Source organism: Blennius ocellaris (genome assembly GCF_963422515.1).
Source record: "Blennius ocellaris genome assembly, chromosome: 13".
NCBI lineage: Eukaryota > Metazoa > Chordata > Actinopteri > Blenniiformes > Blenniidae > Blennius > Blennius ocellaris.
In genome coordinates, this window is record NC_137662.1 from 21546091 (window position 1) to 21566099 (window position 20009).

Consider the following 20009-nt stretch of genomic DNA (forward strand, 5'->3'; position numbering starts at 1 on the left):
GAGAGGTGCAGAGATTTGCAAGAGGGAACGAGAGTGTGAGAGCATCCCTAAACCGCCGCCGTGGCTATTTATAAACCAGTCCTACTCCACAGTCCTGAGATGCTCTCCCACCTCCCACATGCAGACAGAATCAGCCTACACACACACGCACACACACACACATACACACGCCCACGTTAACCAAATCATTTGAAATCCATCTCGGAACGAAAAGGTAGACTCGGTTCCTGTACGACCCGCCCGCCCATCACCGAATATCTGTGAATGAATTTATGAGTTAATGGACGGCAGCTTGTTTGCGTTCTTCGGTCAAGAGCGCCGCAATAATTCATCCCGTTTATCAAAAAGAAGTGTTTGCAATAGAAAGAGGAACTGGGTGGAGGCAGGCTGGTGGGGCCAGAGGAAGCATTTGTCCACATCATAAGTTGGTTTTGTGTAAGGTATTGTGAAAAGAACAAGGGGGGGGACGGAGTGACGGCGGAGGAGAAAAATATATCCATGCTTCTTTTTTTTTTTTTTTATTATTGTTTTTTTTTCTCCTTTCACTTCCTTCCAGGCTGAGTCACTGCTGGTGAGGAGGAAGGTCTGGAGAGGGAACGAGAGGAGAAGAGGAGGAGGTGGAGAAGGAGGGGGAGAAGAAGAAGACGAAGGGAGGGGAGGCAGGGAGGGAGATAAGCCACAACAGGAAGCAAAACGACACACACACACACACACACGCGTGCGTAGACGTACACGCCGCGTGCTTGCGTGTGTGTGTGCGCGCACGCGTCCGTCCGAGAGAGGCTGCGCGAACAAGAGGGTGAACGGGAAAGGAAGGGAGGGAGAGTGACGCGGAGGCTGGGAGAGCCGACCCCCCCCCTCCCCTCCCCTCCTCTCCTCCTCCTCCTCTCCCTCTCTTTCTCTCCTCTCCTCCTCCTCCTCCTCCTCCTCCCCTCCCTCTCTCTCTCTGTGGAGCAGGCGTGTAGCGGCATCAGACTCGGCGTGAAGGAACCATGAGCGATGTCACCATCGTTAGAGAGGGATGGCTCCAGAAACGGGGTAAGAACATCCAGTACCTCTCCTCTTCTTGTAACACTGCCCTCCTCTGTGCCTCTGTTTCCTTTCCTCCCCTCTTTTTTTTTTTGTTGCTGCTCCTTGTCTAGACCGAGGGCCCGGCCGTGCCTGTCCACATGTGCCGGCTGGAGGATGTGTGTGTGTGTGTGTGTGTGTGTGTGTGTGTGTGTGTGTGTGTGTGTGTGTGTGTGTGTGTGTGTGTGTTCGAGACTGTGGGTGTGTGAGTGATCACATGGATGTCTGGTCATCCAAAGTGTGGCTGTACATGTGTACGTCTGGCAGTGCATGATGTGTCTCTTGATCACAAGCCTGGATGGCGGTGTGTTTGCTAAGCCTCTGTGCCTCGGCTGAGTGACAGAACGGTGTGCCATAGGTATGTGTGTGTGTGTGTGTGTGTGTGTGTGTGTGTATTAATGCATGCATGGAGTGTGTTTTAATTTCCATCCCATTCTGCTTGTCTGCAAAATCAAGTTGGCTCTGTCTCTCTGTGGAGTTGTTGAAATGCAATTGTGTCTTACGTGGGTAGAAATTGTTAGAAAACCCTTGACTGGTGTCACAGAAAGTCATATGACGTGAGGATGAAGGATGGGGGGGGGGGGGGGGGGTGGGGGGGGTGGGCTCTGACACCACATCCTGTTTACAACCAAATGAATGAGAAATGGGGAAATGTTGTAATATCGTTGAAGACCATGGAGCAAATCGAGCACTTCTCTGTTCTCACGCGTTGGCACATTGAATTTGTTGCTGCAACAGGTGAAAAGTCACTTGAGGGCGAGCCGGGAAGGAGGACTGATGACCCTTGAGGCCTTCATATGTCTGTCGCAAACAAAACATAGCTTGATGTGCTGGTGCTCTTTCCTCCAGACACGTTTGACCAACGTGTGAATGTGTGTGTATTTCAGAGGGAAAGCCTCGAGGGTAGAAGTAAAGGGGGGGGGGGATTTCCAGTGTTTCAGGCCACCGAGCATCCTCCTCTTGCCTCCGTGACGGTGTGTAGGAATGTATCGCAGGAGCTGCCGGGACAGGAAGTGACACGGCCGCATCACAGACGGGAGGGTTCTGGGTAATGGAGGCCTCACCTTCATGGCACAGCAGGGAAAAAAAAACTGGACGACAGGGTACCTGTGACGGCGTGGAGCGGGAGCTCTTTGTCTCTCGCCGTGTGGGGGGAAAAGACGCAGACAAACAATCGGTCTGTGTTGCTGAAGTGGAGTTGGGGGGGGGGGGGGGGGGATCTTTGTCTGCGTGTGCCAGCATGCCAGTGTGATCCTCAGACAGTCGTCTGTGCATATTAAGAGGAACACATCGCCCCCAGTCACGACGCAGCGATACCAGCGTTTGTCGGAATGAGAGAGAGAGGGAGGGAAGTGAGAGAGGGATGGAGGTTAGGGGCGGAAGCACGGGTGTTTGTTTGTGTCGGGAATATGAACGCTCGTCTGCATCGTATGCTAAATCTTTGTCTGTTCGTGTGGGGAGCAGCAGGGTCAGAGTGCTGACTCACTGTCCAGGTCGTGATACAGCAAAGACTGCAGTCTTAGTCATTAAACTGCTTTTCTGACAGAAGTGGCGAAAGATTCTGAGAAAGATGAGGAGAATACTAATAATAATACTAATAATTATAATAATAATAATAATAATCAGTTAAAAGAAACCTGCACACACGAGCTTTTGCGCAAACCTGAATGAATCGAGTTGTTTCCATTGTCTGGGATGTCATGTACTTTCCTTCTTATCCCGACACATTGCTTTGTTTTGATGGAGGGATTCAGGCAGACGAGAAGAACGAGTGGAAGATTAGAGACTGTTGCAATAGAAGAGAACTGAGAGAAAAGCTAATAGATCTTTGCATAAAAAAGACTTCCTTGCAGGTGCCTGGAGGTTTCTAATGAAATCAATCAGGAAGAAAAACTTTATTTTTTTTCCTCCTCCCCCTACCTGCTCGCTCTGTGTGTCGTTTCCTTTCCGAAATCACACGGCTTCAACAGATGAGTCATAACGTGTCTTCTTAGTATTTCAGCGTTTGTGTGTCGCTAAATCTGCTTTTGTCGTTGAAGCTAACTTCAGTTGAAGTCCTCCTACTTTCTACAGATGACATGTGGACAGCACTGTGGTGGCGTAAAGACGCGACTCGTATCAAAGCGCGCAGCTTTCTGTAAGAACTCCGTGACCTTGTTGCTCGGGAGTGCTCGGCTAATGGAAGGATCGCCGGACTGATTGATTGAACGGAAGCGTTTCCTCTTGGAAGCTCATCGCGCTGGCGATGGCGATGAGTCCGGTTCTCATGGGGACGCCTCCCTTCTGCATGTTTTATGAAGGAACTGTCGGTGAGTCCGTAGCTTTTCCTTGACAAGCTACTGGCCTCTCAAATAAGTAGGTGGACATTCATGTGCGTAGCACAAGGGCACATAAGTCGGTGATCAAATTCTAGGTACAAGAAGGTCGTAATAACCGGTAACGTCCTGTGTATGTGATTCCCAGAAGCATAAGCCAACAACCCCAGCTCCAGAGATATTCTAGTATTCAATACAGCAGTAATAGTAATCGGTGACAAGAAGGGTGTGATAGGTTTATTAATATGCATGAATGTAATGAAATATTGATGGACCCCCTCAACTTATTACATATAAACTCTCCCAGTGTTTTTTTTTTCAGTACAACGGAACACAACACATTGTCGGATGTCCTCAGATGACCGAGCCTCTCAGCACTTGCCCGCTGCCACGACAGTCATTTCCTTCCTTCCTTTTGGTTGAAGCACAGTGGGGAAGAGCGTTTGGCTGCATCATAGCTTCACCCTCGAAAATAACGAGCAGCGGACGAAATCCCATAAATCCATTCAAGAGTGTGACACGGAAGGCGATAGACTTGCAATTACAAAATAACGGAACGCATTGAAACGCGTCGTTCCGTTCTCGGCGATAAAGGTTCCAAATACTACTTTTTTTGACAGTTTTAAATATCGTACTGGATGAATGCAAAGGCAAGGACACTTGATTTCCGGTCGACGTCCGGAACAAGGCTGCGTTTCTTTTTACCTTTGGAGGAAAAAAAACAAAAAACCGAGGGCGACCCTGCTTAATTTCCACCAACGCCAGGAGTTTACCTTCTGTCAACCCTTGCGAGGCCACCGAGGTCACACTGCGCCTCTGTGGATGTGGATCCTGTTACCTCCACCCAGCATCAGCCCACACAGCAGTCAGCACAACAGATGGCCAGAAGGGAAGAGAAACACACGAAGGAGGCCCGACAGGAAGAGCAGCATCATCTTTTCTCTGACACTGTCCGTGTCCCTCAGAGGTGTTTTTTTTTCTTCTTCTTCTTCTTCTTCTTCTTCTTCCTACAAAGCCACTAATGAGAAGAGATGTAGCCGTGTCAAAGTGGCGCGAGTCTTGTTACCGACTCATTTTGAAAGCGTCTGAGATCAATGGGGTCTCTCTCCCAGCGGAGTTCAGACGTTTACAGATGAGAAAACAAATAAGTCGAGGGGAAAGTTGTGCGTAGCGAAAGACTGATTTAGGGAAACGATACAAAATTTCGCGAGGCTTATGTGGTTGAATCACACGGGGTTTGACTGTTTCCTTTTTTGGGAGGGGGATTTTTTTCACAATCAAGTTTATTCCATAGCACTCTTCTCAAAATATCATAACCAAATGCACACCTGCTATTTCCAGTAGTGAAATAAAGCAACATATTTCTCAGATGCAGTTATCTATATTATATCTATTTTGGCACCGACGCTAAAAATTTACATTAATTCCGATAATTTATAAAGAAATGGACTGGGAGTATCTTTGTACAGACACACTTTAATGTAATCCAGTGCTGTGATGCAGGTATTTTACATCTGCCGTCAATCTTCTCCTACAGTCCACATGTTGATATATGGTGTTTGTTCCACGGAGCATTCCATAATGTGCAGAAATGCAATCACACTATACATGCTGTCAGTCTGACTGGTTTCAATTGATATTCAGTGTCTCTCTTCATGCAAATGCATTAATATGTACCATCTCACCAGACCCTGAGCTAAAATGAGCAGCTTTACACCTGTCCCTTTTTTTAGTCCTCTTCACTCTGTCCTCCTATCTGCACAGTTTTAATCCCTTTTGGGAGCCGTGTGTTCTATACTGTATACTCCAGAGTGCTGTGGGGTTCATTGGGTGCAGTGCAGTGCAGTGAGGCGGCCATCTTGGCTCAGTGGGTTCAGTGAGTTCAGTGTTGCTGGAGGCTGGCTGGCTGGATCAGGTGGCAGTGCCAGATCTCTGATATCAATCACCAGTCGCTGCCGCCACTGTCTACTGTGTTGCGCCTCTCTCCTCTCCTTTCCTCCCCTCTCCTCTCCTCCTCTTCTGTCCTCTCCTTGGTTCTGCTTCTCTTTCGCTCAGCCGCTTCACCTCCCCGCACTCTCTTCCTCTCTTCCTATCCCCTCGGTTCCTCGGCTTCGCATGCAGATATACGGGGCAGGAGCAGACAGACAGTGCAGGCTTTGTTATGAATGGCATCCTCTTGCACATCCGGAGGAAGTGTACGCTCCAATGTGGCTTTACAAACTGTCTCCATTGTCCTGAGAATGACTCACTCTACACTGCAGAGAATGGCAGTCGGCCAGACCGTCGGACTGACTGACTGACTGACTGACTGACAGCACAGACCGGCCCACGGACAGACAGACAGACAGGCGGTCAGATAGCTTGTGACAGATACTGCCTGCGCAGGACCGAGCCAGACAACTTGTCATTCAGAGAGACCTGCAATGAGGTGCTCTGGACAATAAAGTAAAAAAAAAAAAAAAAAAGACTTGTAACGGACAGAGTGTCATTTTTCGTCCGAGTCAAAATGTGTTCCAATGACATTTTTCACACATCTTGTATCTGATTCAAGTGTTGACTGGATTTAAAAGGTCATCAACTTCATGTTGTTATTTCTTGCATACTTGCAGCAGCAAGTCTCGTGGAAATATAACCGGAGGAAACCGAGCTTTAAAAAAACCAAAGTCTTATGTGCCAGTGCAGTACTTCATGACCAAACATTCCGTTGCATAAGTTTGTGCTGTTCTGAGCTAAATAGCCCGGAGCGCCGTAAACTCGGTCAGTCTGATCAGTCGTGAGTGAGGCATCCTTGTGAAAGCCGTGCAAACACAGATGGATTACTGGCCGGGTGTGTGAATGAACTCATGTCGAGCGAGGCCGTTCTTGGATAAATGAATGAATGAATCGATGAATGGAGTGCTGATCACTGCAGAGGGAGAACTTGGATCGGGGAGGAGAGAGAGAGAGAGGGTGGGCAAGTGGGAGAAGAGGTTGAGTAATGGGATTAGTGTGCAGCTCAGGACCATTAAAATGCTGACCTCCAACATTGATCACGGTGTAGACAGTCACACATGCATGTACGCTATTAGAGGCGGCCTTTCAGCTTGACACATTGGATCATATTCGTCATCGCCAACGTTGGACAGCGCCGTGTCACAATCCCAAATTGAAAAGCCCCAATAAAAAAAAAATGTTTCCCGTCACTGAAACATTTAACACGCTATACATCATCGCACCTGTTACTCGATTAGTAATAAGTGTGATTAGAACCAGAGTCTCGGCCAAACATATTGTACGTCATCTGCTGGTAATAATGAATCAACTAGCAGAGCATGATGCTTATTGCTAGTTCGGAATGAAGAGCTAATTAAATCCAGCTCGTGCTTTAAGCAATAGAAAACGCACTATTTGGATTTCTGTCGTCACAAGTTCATCAAATGTATCTTAATTTACCCGTGGTCTTTTCATATCCCGGTGATAATTTGCATTAATGAGATATTTAAAATTGTCATAAAGATGTTATTGTAGAAAGATGAGGCATGATGATCTTAGTTTGTGTTAATTTTCTGAATAGCCTGTATTTGCCGCCACCCTGTCCTCACCGGCCAGAGCAATACAAGTTGAGGCGGAAGACACACTATGTCTAAATGTGCTCATGCCGAGATTACGCCGAGGGGACAGTGTGTAGTTTAACATCTTGAGGTATTGCGGGCGAGTTGGAATAGGCTTTGGGCTGATTAGAGGAGGCAGGTTACAGTGGGGGTTGGTTCGGCTGATTTAGGCCAAGAGATTAGTGCCTGGTGACCAGTGTGTGTTTAACTGGCAGGAGAGGGACCCACAGTGTCTCACCGCTTCCTGGTCATTCATTATTTATATCCACGCTTGTTGGTAGTTTATATTGGAAATGGCAATTGGACCACTCTGTTGGTCGCTGGTTATAGATGAGTGGGCGAACGACACTTCCTGATAGTATGTTGTAGAAATGACTTTCATGCTGACGACTGTGTCCAAGTTCCCGGTTGATTTTATTGTTATTTTTTTCAGTTGTAGTTTAAGGACTGTTGAGACAATATGTCGGTGTGATTTTTTTTTTTGTTTTTTTCCTAAAATGTTTTAGCTGACTGGTTTGGTGAAGACTCCTTCTGTAACTCTGAGAATGTGATAAACTGTTATTTGAACCTGTTGAAGTTGGAGGTTTTTTTGTTTGTTTTTTATTAAGCCAAATGATAAAGATTGAGTTGGATACTTTTCATATTTCCCCCGCTGTTGTTTTGGCCCGTGCAGTTTTAAAAACGCGGCGGCAATTGTGGACAGCGGTCCACATCTGTTCTCCAGAGGCGGCTGGACGACCTCAGTTTCTCTGGAACATCTGGAACGTCTTCTCCTCACTCTGACACTTCAACACAAAGCAGCACTGTGCTGCTTCATTCCTAATACATTATCAAGGCATCCAAAGAGTAAACTCTGTTAGGAAGCGCGACGTGAAGACCAGGTAGAGAGCAGCGGTTTGAGGCCACTTAAAGGCCGAGTGAAATGTAAAACACTACTTTGCAAAAAACGATAGTTGGGGTTCTACTTCTAAGGTTTCTCCGACTCTGCCCCACCACTGTTGTCGCATAACAAAGTTATTTGAATTTTGAATCTCCAGCCGAGGAAGTCGGGGGAATCCTTCCTCGTGAGCGTGACGTCACGAGTTGTGCAGATCTCGATCTGTTGTGTTTATATTGGCTTGTTTCCCTCTTAAATATCGAAGTTTTAACAGTGTTTTGAAGTTATAGTCGGCGTTTTATGAGCCTTGACGAAAGATTGAGCCTGGAAGAGACCCGAGAGAGGAGAAAAGCAGCATGGGCGGCGGGAGCGGCTAGCCGTTGGCTCGCGCGGCTAGCGGAAGCGGCTAGCTGCTAGCTCAGGTGGCTAGTGGACGATCAAGACTCATCTTCGCTGATTCCACGCAGTCGGAAAAGCGCTGCGACGTGATCCACGAAGCCGGGTCGTTCTGCCAAAAGTCAGGACGCCTCAAAGCCGCATTATTTATTTATTTATTTTATTTACTTACTTACTTATTTACTGACTTACTTATTTATGTATGTCGGCACCAGGGTAGACGGCAAAGTAAGAATTTCATTACACTGTGAAACCTGGCTTTTACTGTTGAAATGACAAAACACCTTGAACCTTGAAAACTGCCGGCTGCTGAGGCTGAGGAGACGAGGACGAACCGTCTTCTGCTTCCTCAAACATGTTCCAGACGGGGTCACCGATGGCAGAACGACCCATTCTGTGTCTTCTTCATCAATCACTGGGTTTGAAATGATGATGATGATGAAATATGGTTAAATTCAGCCTCTTCGTCGTCAAAACTCTGATCCTCCATAATGTAAACACAACTTGGGCGTGTGCACAACTCGTGATGTCACTCTATTATTGTCAGAAGCTCCGCCCAGCAGCGAAAATACTGCTGTTTATTGGCTATTTTCTCGCAGATTGCCGTGTTTTAACATTTTACCCTTCGGCCAGTTAGCATAAAAATGTCCCTTGAAGCGATAGCGAGAGTGTTTTGGAGGTCGAATTTTCATTTCACTAGGACTTTAAGGTACTTTTTAAAATTTCATTCAGAGTGTCCGATTGCTGCCAGATGATGACGAGTCGACCATCAATCACTATCACCCCCCCCCCCCCCCGAGTTCAATAGGTAAACCGAGGAAAGGCTTTAGCAGTCTATTAAGTTGCTAAATTTGGCTGTGCGTGTAACAAGGATATTCTAATGTCTGCGGAAATATTCTTGTTGGTATAAACAGTTTATTTGGCTTGAGACAGTTTTTAATTAGTTAACTACTACAATGGGTCTTTGATTCTCTCTTTGGCCTTTTAATGAAGATGTCTTGATAAAAGTTTGCCGTCACAATTGAAGAGAATACAAAATAGAAGTTCTTTGCAGCATTGATGCACACAGAATAAACAAATGTAGGTTAAAAGATCAATAAGGCCGAATAAAAATATTAAATATTCAAAGGGCTGACTGTATAAGCACAGAAGAATGAAATTGACAGAAAACCACAACAAGCACTATTTACAAAGAGGAGCCGTATGGTCTTATGGCCACAGGAAGGAAGGACGTCCTTTGATGGAATTAGTCGACTCCTAATTATTTTATGTATAATTCTGATTATTTATAGTTCCGTCAGGTTGAAAAGTTGAATAGATCATCAGCTACCGGGTGACCGACATTGATGTCGCGTAGATGCAGTGTGTCGTCAGACCCCCGACTCCTCGCCGCCATGAAAAGAAACGGCGAAGCGGCGCGTCACATTCGGCGACTTTATTTCCGCGACTGAAGAAAAGGGCCATTCCTCACCGCCTTCCCTGGATGGATGGGGGGGATCGAGATTGCTCCCGTTATGCCTGACTTCACAGTTGAGCTCGCGGGCCGACGTCACGTCGGCCAGGTTAAAGGGACAATCGGTCTATTTTTATCTCCCTACCTGTAATCTGTCTCTGACAGGATTAACTAATCCGCGGGCTGCAGCCTGCTGCGCCACACAGGCACGCTGAAAATGTGAGCCGCGGAATAAATGGACGCATTCACCGAGATGTACAGCGAGGAACACCGTGTACGGCACACGCGGCGCACAGCAATGCATAAAATGTGATTATGATTCCCCGCGACAGATAGACGCGCACGCTGTCTGTGCCTTCAGCAAATAATGAGGCGCCATGTAACGGCGTTAAAAGGGCTCTTTTCATGTGCGTGTTCTTGCGTAAAAAAATTTTTTCTTGTTACGCGCACATACGTGTTTCTGGGCGTCTCCCGTTGAAACGGAGGAAGAAAGAGACCAAACACTGACAGAATGTTTCCTCCTCCCTCCTCCTCAGTCTCTGGTCGCCAATCTTCAGTCATTAATTAGCTGCCCATGATAAAAAAAAAAAAAAAAAAAATTCCCAAATCTGACACTGGTGTAGAGCAGCGGACGGCGGCGGTAATCATGTCAGCGAGGCTTGGCTCGACGTTCTGAGGGGGGCTAAATGGCCCCCATATGGTCCAGTGGCTGGGGCCCGCTCCTCACTAGGCTCTCATTAAACTAGCGCTTAACACACCAAGGTGAAGAGACGCACGCACTCCACCGCAAGAAAGAAACCAAGGCGTCTGACGGAGGGGGGGGGGGGACAGGGGGGGTGGAATTGGGGCACAAAAGGGACAGGAGGACAAGGAGGTGGTGTTTGTTTCTGTGTTTGTGTGCGCATGTGGAGTGTGTGTCTGCTCTGCGAGGGACTAGCGGCGCACAATTGTTGACTTGCCATCTGCCGCCAAGCGAAGAAGTCTATCTCGGCGCGTGTACGAGTGTGTGTTTAGTGGGGAAAGATGAGACGGGGAGAGGAAAGAAAGAAAGAAACAGTGAGTGAGGTGCAGATGTCTCCCAGCGTAGCGGCTGGAACGCGAGGTTCACCAGCAGACTGCTGCATGGGGGGGTGGAGGTGGAGGTGGAGGGAGGGGGGGGGGGGGGGGGGGGGGGCACGGGAGAAGAGAGGACGAACATCTGCCAGTTTCAGATATTGCTCCGCGGTTTGAGTGTTTCTACACACAATATCTTGAGTTTGAATAGACGTGGGAATGGCCTCATTATGTGCCTTGCTCGAGCAAAACTCGAAGGCGGTGTTTACCCGTCAATGTATACCCAATAGAAAGATACCACACTTACTTTTGCATCTTAAGCGAATTTCACATCAGTTCCAGCTTATAAATTCATTACTATAAAATTTGTCACATACTTTTGGTTTGACTTCAGCGATTTAAAGAGTTAGTTTGAACAGTCCCCACCCACAGTTTTTCCTTAAATTTTTTTCAAAAATTCTTATAAAAAACATTTTTAAATACAATACAGTCATTCCTATGTGCTTTTACAGAGAAAAATATAAAAGCCCAACGTATCCACATGAGCAAACAGGTTTATTTGCGACTGTGGAAAGGAAAAACTCCCCCAACAGGGAGAAAACTTTGCAGAAACCAGACTCAGAGGTGGCGGCTTTCTGCTGACCGGTTGGGGTGAGAAGATAGAGAGGATCGGAAAGAAGAGAGATAGACTGGATGGGGAGATACAATACCCTTGTTAGTGCTACATATATTTCTCTTTATTTTACAGTAATCACACTGATCCAAATATTTTCCAACTGTTATGAGATTAAACCAGCCTGAGCAGCTCTATCTAGACCAGTGTTTTTCAACCTTTTTTGAGCCAAGGAACACTTTTTTGTTTGGAAAAATCTGGAGGCACACCACCACCCGAAAATGGTAAAATTTGAAACTCTGTAGCCTCTATTAACAATATAAAGTCATTCTCATCAAAGTTTTATCAACAGGAATCAAATAAATACAGAAAAAAAAAGTATTTCCCAATTTCTTTTTTTTTATTTTGACTCCGTCAGTGTGAAACCTGGACCTGATGGATGAAGAGCTGAGATCCTGGTTCACATTCTTCCTTTTCAAAAACTTCTCCACCACTGTCACTGACACAGTACTTTGATACAAGATGGTAGCAGGAGGTGGAGATTAACCAGACTGATGTCTGTCAGTTTCCATTTCACCGGCAAAGTTCTGTGCTGCCATCTAGTGGTGAAGAGTATTGTAGCGATCACGGAGTTGGACGTGCAGGGCATGATGGGAGTTCAGGTTATGTGTTGCCGGAGGGTTATTGTTGGGGTTGTTGTGTGTGTTGATTTGTGCTTGTGTTGTGTTTTTGTTCCCCGGTTCAGATAGCTAATTATTTCGTCTAGTTTGGTTTGTTGGATGTTGGTGTGCAACCATGAGTGAGAAATGTGTTGTGTGGAGTGTCATCCTGTTATGAAGTTCTGGTTGCGTGTTCATGTCAAAATAAAAGCCTCTGGTGTTCAGCTGGCAGAATAGAACCTCAACGCAGAGCAATTCTTCCGCGGCGCACGCTACAGTATCACTCTGCGCACTGCTCTTGTAGCTGATACTGGCTGTGAGAGTAAATGTTCTTTTAGAAAAAATGTGTAATTGGATAATTTCCCACGTCACACCTGACAATAACTCGTGGCGGCACAGTGGTTGAAAAACACTGATCTAGACAGTAACATGATTTTCTAGATTAAACCAGCCTGAGCAGGTCTATCTAGACAGTAATGTGATTTTCTAGATTAAACCAGCCTGAGCAGTTCTATCTAGACAGTAACGTGATTTTCTAGATTAAACCAGCCTGAGCAGTTCTATCTAGACAGTAACATGGTTTTCTAGATTAAACCAGCCTGAGCAGTTCTATCTAGACGGTAGCATAATTTTCTAGCAAGAGTATAAATTAGCAGGTAGGCAAAAAATAACAACAATGATAACAAAAGCCAAAACGCAACGACACAAAACAAAGAACAAAAACATGATTTTGACAGTTGAAAGAACAATAGCAGAAAATAAGAAAAATCAGCAGCAAATAGTTTTTCAGTTTTTCCCTACAAATGGCATTTTTTTGGGGGGGGGAACTCCTCACATCATACACATCTTTGTTTCTTTTGAACTGTCTGTGTGTGTCGAGTGCCTGATGCCGGCCAGCTGAGGTGGACATGTTGTCAAAAACAGGCTCCAAGACAGACAGACGTTACAACGTGACAAACACCAGCTCTCAGGGAAGCGTTTGTCAGCGACGAACTGACATATAGAGCCGGTCTGTCACTTCAGAGTGTGACAGACAGGGAAGCGCACGCTAATTGCCATCACACTGATTTTGTTTGTCCAAACTCGACAGTAGTTCATGAAGTTGTAGTGTCTAATCGTAGACGGCAACAGAAAGACACATGGGCCCCGAGAGTCGTCCTTTTATTGGGCTGTGATTGGATAAAGTGTCGTCTTGGATTTTTAGCAGCTGAAGAGCCAAAATAAATATGATTCAAATCTTTTTAAAGGAATTGGATGATGCGTTTGTTCCCCAATATTTTTTTTAATTAAAAAAAACGGTGTGAATAATTCCAGCTTTACCATTCATAGATATGAAGTGTACATGATCAGTTGATTAATATCCTTTTTAAAAATGTTGTTAAAATCAATACAGTTATTGTTGGTGGCCTGTCTAAAATGTAAACACATTCAGAAAAAAACAAACTGTAAATATTCAGGACATTAATTCAGTGCCAGCTATTCCATCAACAGTTGTATGACAAATGTGGACAACAGTATAGACTTTTAAATGCAGCTGAAGTATGTTTGAGAAGCACTGCTGAGAGGAAGACGACCGCTTTCGCGAAGCAATGTCGTCCCTGCAGACGGTGGCGGCTGCATCCCAGTTAAAGCAGTGCAGTTTAGATGAATAAAACGCAAACACTTCTGCTGCCAAATTGCGAGAAGAAATATTCGTTTAGCCAACTCGTCCCAAGCATCTCTACAATACTAACGTGTATAAACTTTGCAGGGTACCTTACTGTTTTCAGATAGATGCACACACACTGGCATGGATTTACTCTTTCCCCATCAGCTTTTAAGTTCCTTTTTTTTTTTCCCCCCCTTCAATATTAAGACGACGCTACTCAATGAGGTGAAAGACGAATGTTCCATGGAAAGATGCAAGGCAGCAGTAGATGTAGAGATGCCGGGAAACGGAGTCAAAGAGTAACAGAGAACGTTGGTTCAGGTTGTAGATTGACGGCAGTAATGCATCCAAGAAATGTTTGAGCCTGATGATCAAGGAAGACGAGCATGCAATTGTTTCCTCAAAGTCCACGAAAGAAATTAAGTAAGGACGTTGACGCCTGGCTCGTTCTACTACTTTTCTTGCACACCAGTGTCTGCACGTCTACCAAAAGCGAAGGGGCGGTGAGCTACGGCCACCCCGGCTTCAAACCAGCAGCAGAGTTCCAGGTATGTGCCGGGGGTCTCGCTCACCTGCCCGTTCAGACCAACGGGGAGTCGGTGATCCGCTGTGAGCATGCCCAGTGTGGACTCCCTCTGACGGACAGATGGGCATTGCGGCGGGGCAGGTGGAGGGCGAGGCAGGTAGCCGGGCGGGACGGGGGCGAGCGGAGAGCAGCAGTTAGTGAGGTGGAGGGCTCTTACTGTCGGCCCTTCACTGCACCACATGAATGGGGGGCCGTGTGTGTGTGTGTGTGTGTGTGTGTGTGTGTGTGTGTGTGTGTGTGTGTGTGTGTGTGTGTGTGTGTGTGTGTGTGTGTGTGTGTGTGTGTGTGTGTGTGTGTGTGTGTGTGTGTGTGTGTGTGTGTGTGTGTGTGTGTGTGTGTGTGTGTGTGTGTGTGTGTTGCTCTTTACAATACTTGGGGGTATATAATACTTGATTGTTTACTCTTGCCTGCTGGGCTTGACGTGTGTGTGTGTGTGTGTGTGTTTATAAGTAGACGGGGAGGCGATACTTGCTCTAGGAAAGTACTGTGGCTTCACAAAAGAACCGGGGGGGTCTCATGTTGTCCACACAGACACACGCATGCATACGTAACACCAGCTGCCGCCCACAGCCACGGCCCAGCATATCTGAATTAATAATACAGGGCCAACCACTCTGGAATAATGGCGAGTTTTACACACACACACACACACACACACACACACACACACACACACACACACACACACACACACACACACACACAATGCTTTGCACCTGTTCACCACTGCTCAACTGGACGGGGTTGGGCTCCACCACCACACATCCCTTGTTGCCGGTCTGTTGTAGGCAATAGTTAGACAGCTGTGTCTATCTGCTGAACCTCCCCTTCTCTTTATGATGACAGCTCCTCTCACTGACTGACTGGTCCAGCTGCGTCTCTCTGTTCCCTCGATTGCGTGTTGTTTTGTTTTTTTTTTTAAATCCAATGAGGTAAAAATACAGAATGCCAATTTTAATATGAATGCTATATTTAAATGGGGAGCATCAATAATAACCCCCCCCTGTGTAATCATTAATGCACAGTATGAGTCTAAGAACTAAACCAGTGCTGCTTTTTTTTTTTTTTTTTCTTTCTAAAATCTTTAATATTGCATTACTCACAATAACAGCTGGTAACCACTTCCGCCAGCTGAAAATGGATAATATTTTACAAATTTACAGGGGGAAAAAAAAAAGGTCTGGCTGTATTTGCGGGATGACGTGAACGGGATTTTAAATTAATTTCCCCCGCTACTTGTATTTACAAATGTATAAAAGTCATTCAAGAAATGAGTGGTTTTAAAGTGACGTAGAATAAGTACGAAAAATCAGGATGCCAAGACACAATGCAGCCCAACGCGGCTCAGAAAGGCAATGTAGCAGCAATCAGTGCAATTTGATTAGGCTGCTCATTGGCACTGTATGCTTTTCCAAATCGCATTGGATTCAGTGCATTTTGAAGACGAGCAGCGTGACATTCAAATGATAACAAGTGTTTGGATGCAGGGGCTTTTTTTTTGTTTTGGTTTAGCCGAGATAGTATTTTACTTTTTTTGACATGCAAGAAAACATCCAAGCAGATCTGTTTTTGTGTTTTCAATAGCATTTTTATGCCTCAGTAGTTGAATTCTCTGCGTGGGTGGATGGATGTGTGGATACGTGTGTGTATGGAGGAGAAATACACCATCACACTGAGCTGTATTTAATATTGTTGATAATAAGAATGAGGGGGGAAAAAAAAAAGCTTTATTAATCCCAGAAGGGTAATGAGGTGGGAAAGAGCGGCACATTAAAAGAGTAAGGGAAAGAAATGAGGAGTTTTCTTTGTGATAATGTAGGTCAAGCATTTTGTTTTACGACAGTGGTGTCAAACTCGGTCAGCAGACCATAACCGGCCCAGCAGAGGATGAAAGTTCTCAATAAATAAGACATTGTCAAGTTTTATTGAAAAGTAAATTCCAAATTTTTTCCCCAGAGGCTTTTGTTGTTTTTGTAAGACCAGCAGACATAACCGAGACCGCATCAAGATTGACTCGTATTTGAATATACAAAACTCTTGAGTTGCATTATAGCATTAAATCTAAACCATTAAACTGAATGAATGTGTGAAAACAGACTTGAGCAAACAAGATAAATGGAATTCTGGGTTTGTGGTTCCTGTGCAAGAAAATAAAACTGGATCACATTAGATTTTCTCCAAACTTGCTCCTAAAAAATCTAGGTCATGATACTACGATTTCACCATTCTGATCTGATTCGGATTATGTGGGTTTGTTAATGGCCAATGGACTGAGATGGTTTGACATTCCTGCAGTAAGGTTGCGGTTTTTTTAGACGTGCTTTTGTTTTAGTAGGATATTGCTTTTTATGTCTTGTCATATATTTTGCTCAAGTTACTTTTCCCGACTTGTTTTTTTTTTTTTTTTTTTTTTTTTTTTAATAAATTTCACTTTTCAGCTCTTATTCATTGTATTCGCTCATCTTTACAGCCCCGCTCCGAAACTGTAAATCGGGATTATACATAATGGTGATTGAAAAGAAATCAAAATCACGGGCCAGTAATGTGTGAGGAGGAATGTTTTCACTGAACCCTGCCTTACGTACAGAACCAGAGGTCAGAGGTCATCCTGGACCCAGGTGTGTCTGCTGCCACTAATGGTCTGCCTTCACAGGACTGGCTTGTGGAAACAGAAGAGCACGGGGGGGTGGAAACTCCGGGGCAGAGAGGGCGTCCCAAAATCCTTTGAATCACATCATTACAGCAGAAACCCCCCCACTTCTGAAATTTCAGCAGCCTCTTGTGTTTCTTATTTTTGTTTTGTGAAAGAAAAGACTTGATGTCTCCTGTTCAAACAGCCTGCATGAATCGAGAAGCTGTGAGCTGTGAGCGGTGACGGTGTGTCAAAGGTTCCGTTGCTTTCTGGGATTTCTCTCTTTCAAATAACGAAAGTTGAGACTAAACCAATCAGAAATTTGTGCGACTCAACTGGACGTATAAACACGCGGGGGGCATTTATTGAACTGGATGATGTGGCTCGTCGTTCGACGACGTCACTAAATCGGCACGTATCTTTTACCGATCGTCTTCCTCCGGTGTAGTAACATATGTGGGGGGGGAGAGAGAGGTGGGAAAATAGGCCCATTGTGGAGTAAAGCTGTGGAGCACAGGTGGCGTTGAGCAGCAGCTCTCCAGCTAAGATACTAACTCTGCAGTAATCCTACAGCGGACCCCCCCCCCCCCCCACCCCCCAACTCACAAACACACAAACAAACATACTAATACGTACACATTTAAAACGACTGAATGACTACACACACACACACACACCTGCGCTCACAGGGATTAGGATGAGAGTCGTCTTGGCTGCAGAGAGTCTGTCAGTCACTCTGCAGCTCAGTCAGCATCACAGCGGTGGATCCTCATGCTTCAGGGAGCCACCGCCATCTACTGGACCGTAGCGGTACTGCAGCGGACGGATCATTTATGGAGGAAACAGGAACGTCAAAAGAAATGTCCTCAAGAAATTAAAAAATGAGCTGAATTATATTGGTTTATTGGGTGTTGTTGCTAATTCAGTGGATTTAAAGCAGCTTTTTTTTTTTTTTTCTTTCTTTCCCCCCCTCCCCTCTGGAGACTGTATCGTGAATCTGCAGTATTTTGCCAGCGTGTCTGAGCGAGCACCTCCTTGTGTACCAGCTGGGGGAGCAGAGCGGCACCAGGGCAGCCTGCATGGGTGTGTGTGTGTGCGTGTGTGTGTGTGTGTGCGTGGGTGAGTGCATCCAGCACTCTTACCAGGAGGCTCTGGCTGTGTGCAGCTGGCTGGGTGAAATCTCCCAGTGGCCCCCAAGGGATGGCGGCGCTCTCATGGGTTTCCGCTCAATCTGGCGGTCCTGTGGCCGCCCTGCCCTACCCAGCCCTACCCTGCCCTGGCTCTCCGTCACAGTCACAGCCTCCACGGCACCGGGGCCCTAGTTTTTCCCTTTCTCACCGCCATTCTCTTGCTCAGGCGTCTCCTTTTCTCAATCCCACATTTTCTAACAACTTCTTCATCTCCACACTGCTGCAGCCTCCATGTAGTCTCATTCCACAGACTGAGCCTTAGGCTTGTACAATTACTCCAGCACTAAACCTTTAAACCCTGCCGCAGCCCCGGCTTCAAACTGAATTTTACTCTTTGATTCTTCAAATCTTGCCCCCCCCCCCCCCCCCCCTATCTTGTCTGATTATGCAAGTGACAAAAATGCCTTCTGAGCTTTTTTTTTTTTACAGGGCTGCAACGCTTATGTGCCGTCAGCGATGGCGGCTGTATTTAAGGCATTCATGCATACGCACACACTAAGACCAGTCCATCCCCGATGTGGTAATGAGACTAATGCACTGTAAGTGGATTGGCTTTGAAGAGCCTGGATTCGTCTTAAGATGTCTGAGCAGACTGGAGTTAGAACTGCTGGGGTCGGGGTCACGCACACCGCTCGTATGCTTGGGAGCACACACTTTCACAGTTGAGCTGTACGGTGCCAGGAAGTAAGAAATAAGTGGTTGTTTTGTTTTTGGTTACGCAGTTTTGGATGAGTGTGGCTCCTGTCCAGCCGAATGGTTGGTTGGTTGGTTGGTTGGTTGGATGTCGTGCACATGGACAAACTCCCAGGCAGATGTCTGCGTCAAGCGTCTTATCACACAATTCCCCACTTTCTTAACCTTCAGTGCCCTCTGTGCCACACACAATCACTCAGCCTATTGGCCTCTTCCCTGATGTTTGGCTACTCTCCACCCCTCCTCCTCTTCCTCCTCCTCCTCCTCTCTTCCGTCCCATGTATTAACGCTTTTACTCGTGTCTCCACTACGAATGTTCTACAACACATGAAAGCTCCCGCCCCACCACTGCTGAACTTTGATCTTCCCTTGGAATGATTTTCTGCTTTATTTCACAACCTCACTCTGACCTTAATACACAAACTTGATATACTTGCACTGTTCACATACTCGACTCACAAAATGCCATCAGACGTTTGCTACCTGAAGGTGGGGCTGTGTGGTGGTGAATGCTCCTGCCTCACAGTAAGAACGTTGCTGATTCAATCCCAGCCTGGGTTTTTTTTCCTCCAGGTCCTCCGGTTTTTCCTCCCACAGTTCAAAAACCGGCATCTGAGGCTAATTGGTGTCTCTGTTTTGCTGCTCGGTGTGAACGTGAAGCGCGTCTGTCTGCATTTTTTTGCCCTGCCGACTTGTTCACGATGTACCCTGCCTCCCCCCCCCCCCCCCCCCCTGGGACGGGATGAATGTTTAAACGCTGCAAGTGAAGATCAAGTTCTCATTGCCGTTTAAGTTCTCAGATGTTTAATAAGTGATTTATTGTCTGCTTGAATTTGCTCTTCACGTTCCAGTGAAAGGGGTTATTTTTTTGTGCGTTGCAGCTCAGCTTTGTGCCTCTCTGACATGATTCTGTTGTATATATTTCTATGGTGTGGTATTAGGATGTATTCCTCTTTCTGCTGGGGAGCTGCTGTGCATGTGCTGGAACGTGGCAGAAATTCCGCACAGCCGTCTGATCCCCTCCTCTCTCTCTCTCCCTCTCCCTCTCTCTCTCTCTCTCTCTACCTCTATCCACCACCACCACCACCACCTCTCCAGCTCCCAGAGTGCCAGTCACACAGCCCTGTCTCTGCACCATCTGCATATCAGCTCCAGCCTCGGCCAAAGCATTAAATTAAATCCCTGTTTGGGTTGATTAACAAATGGCTGGTGAGCTCACATAGTTACCCACTTATT

At 46.1% G+C, this 20009-nt stretch overlaps 1 protein-coding gene across 3 annotated transcripts in view; it reads left to right on the plus strand.

The window, feature by feature from the left end:
* The first annotated feature begins 913 nt into the window (after nucleotides 1-913).
* The window catches only part of akt3a (v-akt murine thymoma viral oncogene homolog 3a), a 42045-nt gene continuing 22949 nt past the window's right edge, over nucleotides 914-20009 (plus strand). For all 3 annotated transcript variants that reach the window (XM_080506991.1, XM_080506990.1, XM_080506992.1), the window contains exon 1: nucleotides 914-1038. In XM_080506991.1, coding sequence (XP_080363117.1) covers nucleotides 993-1038 — 46 coding nt within the window. In that variant the 5' untranslated portion in view covers nucleotides 914-992. The remainder of the gene's footprint in view (nucleotides 1039-20009) is intronic.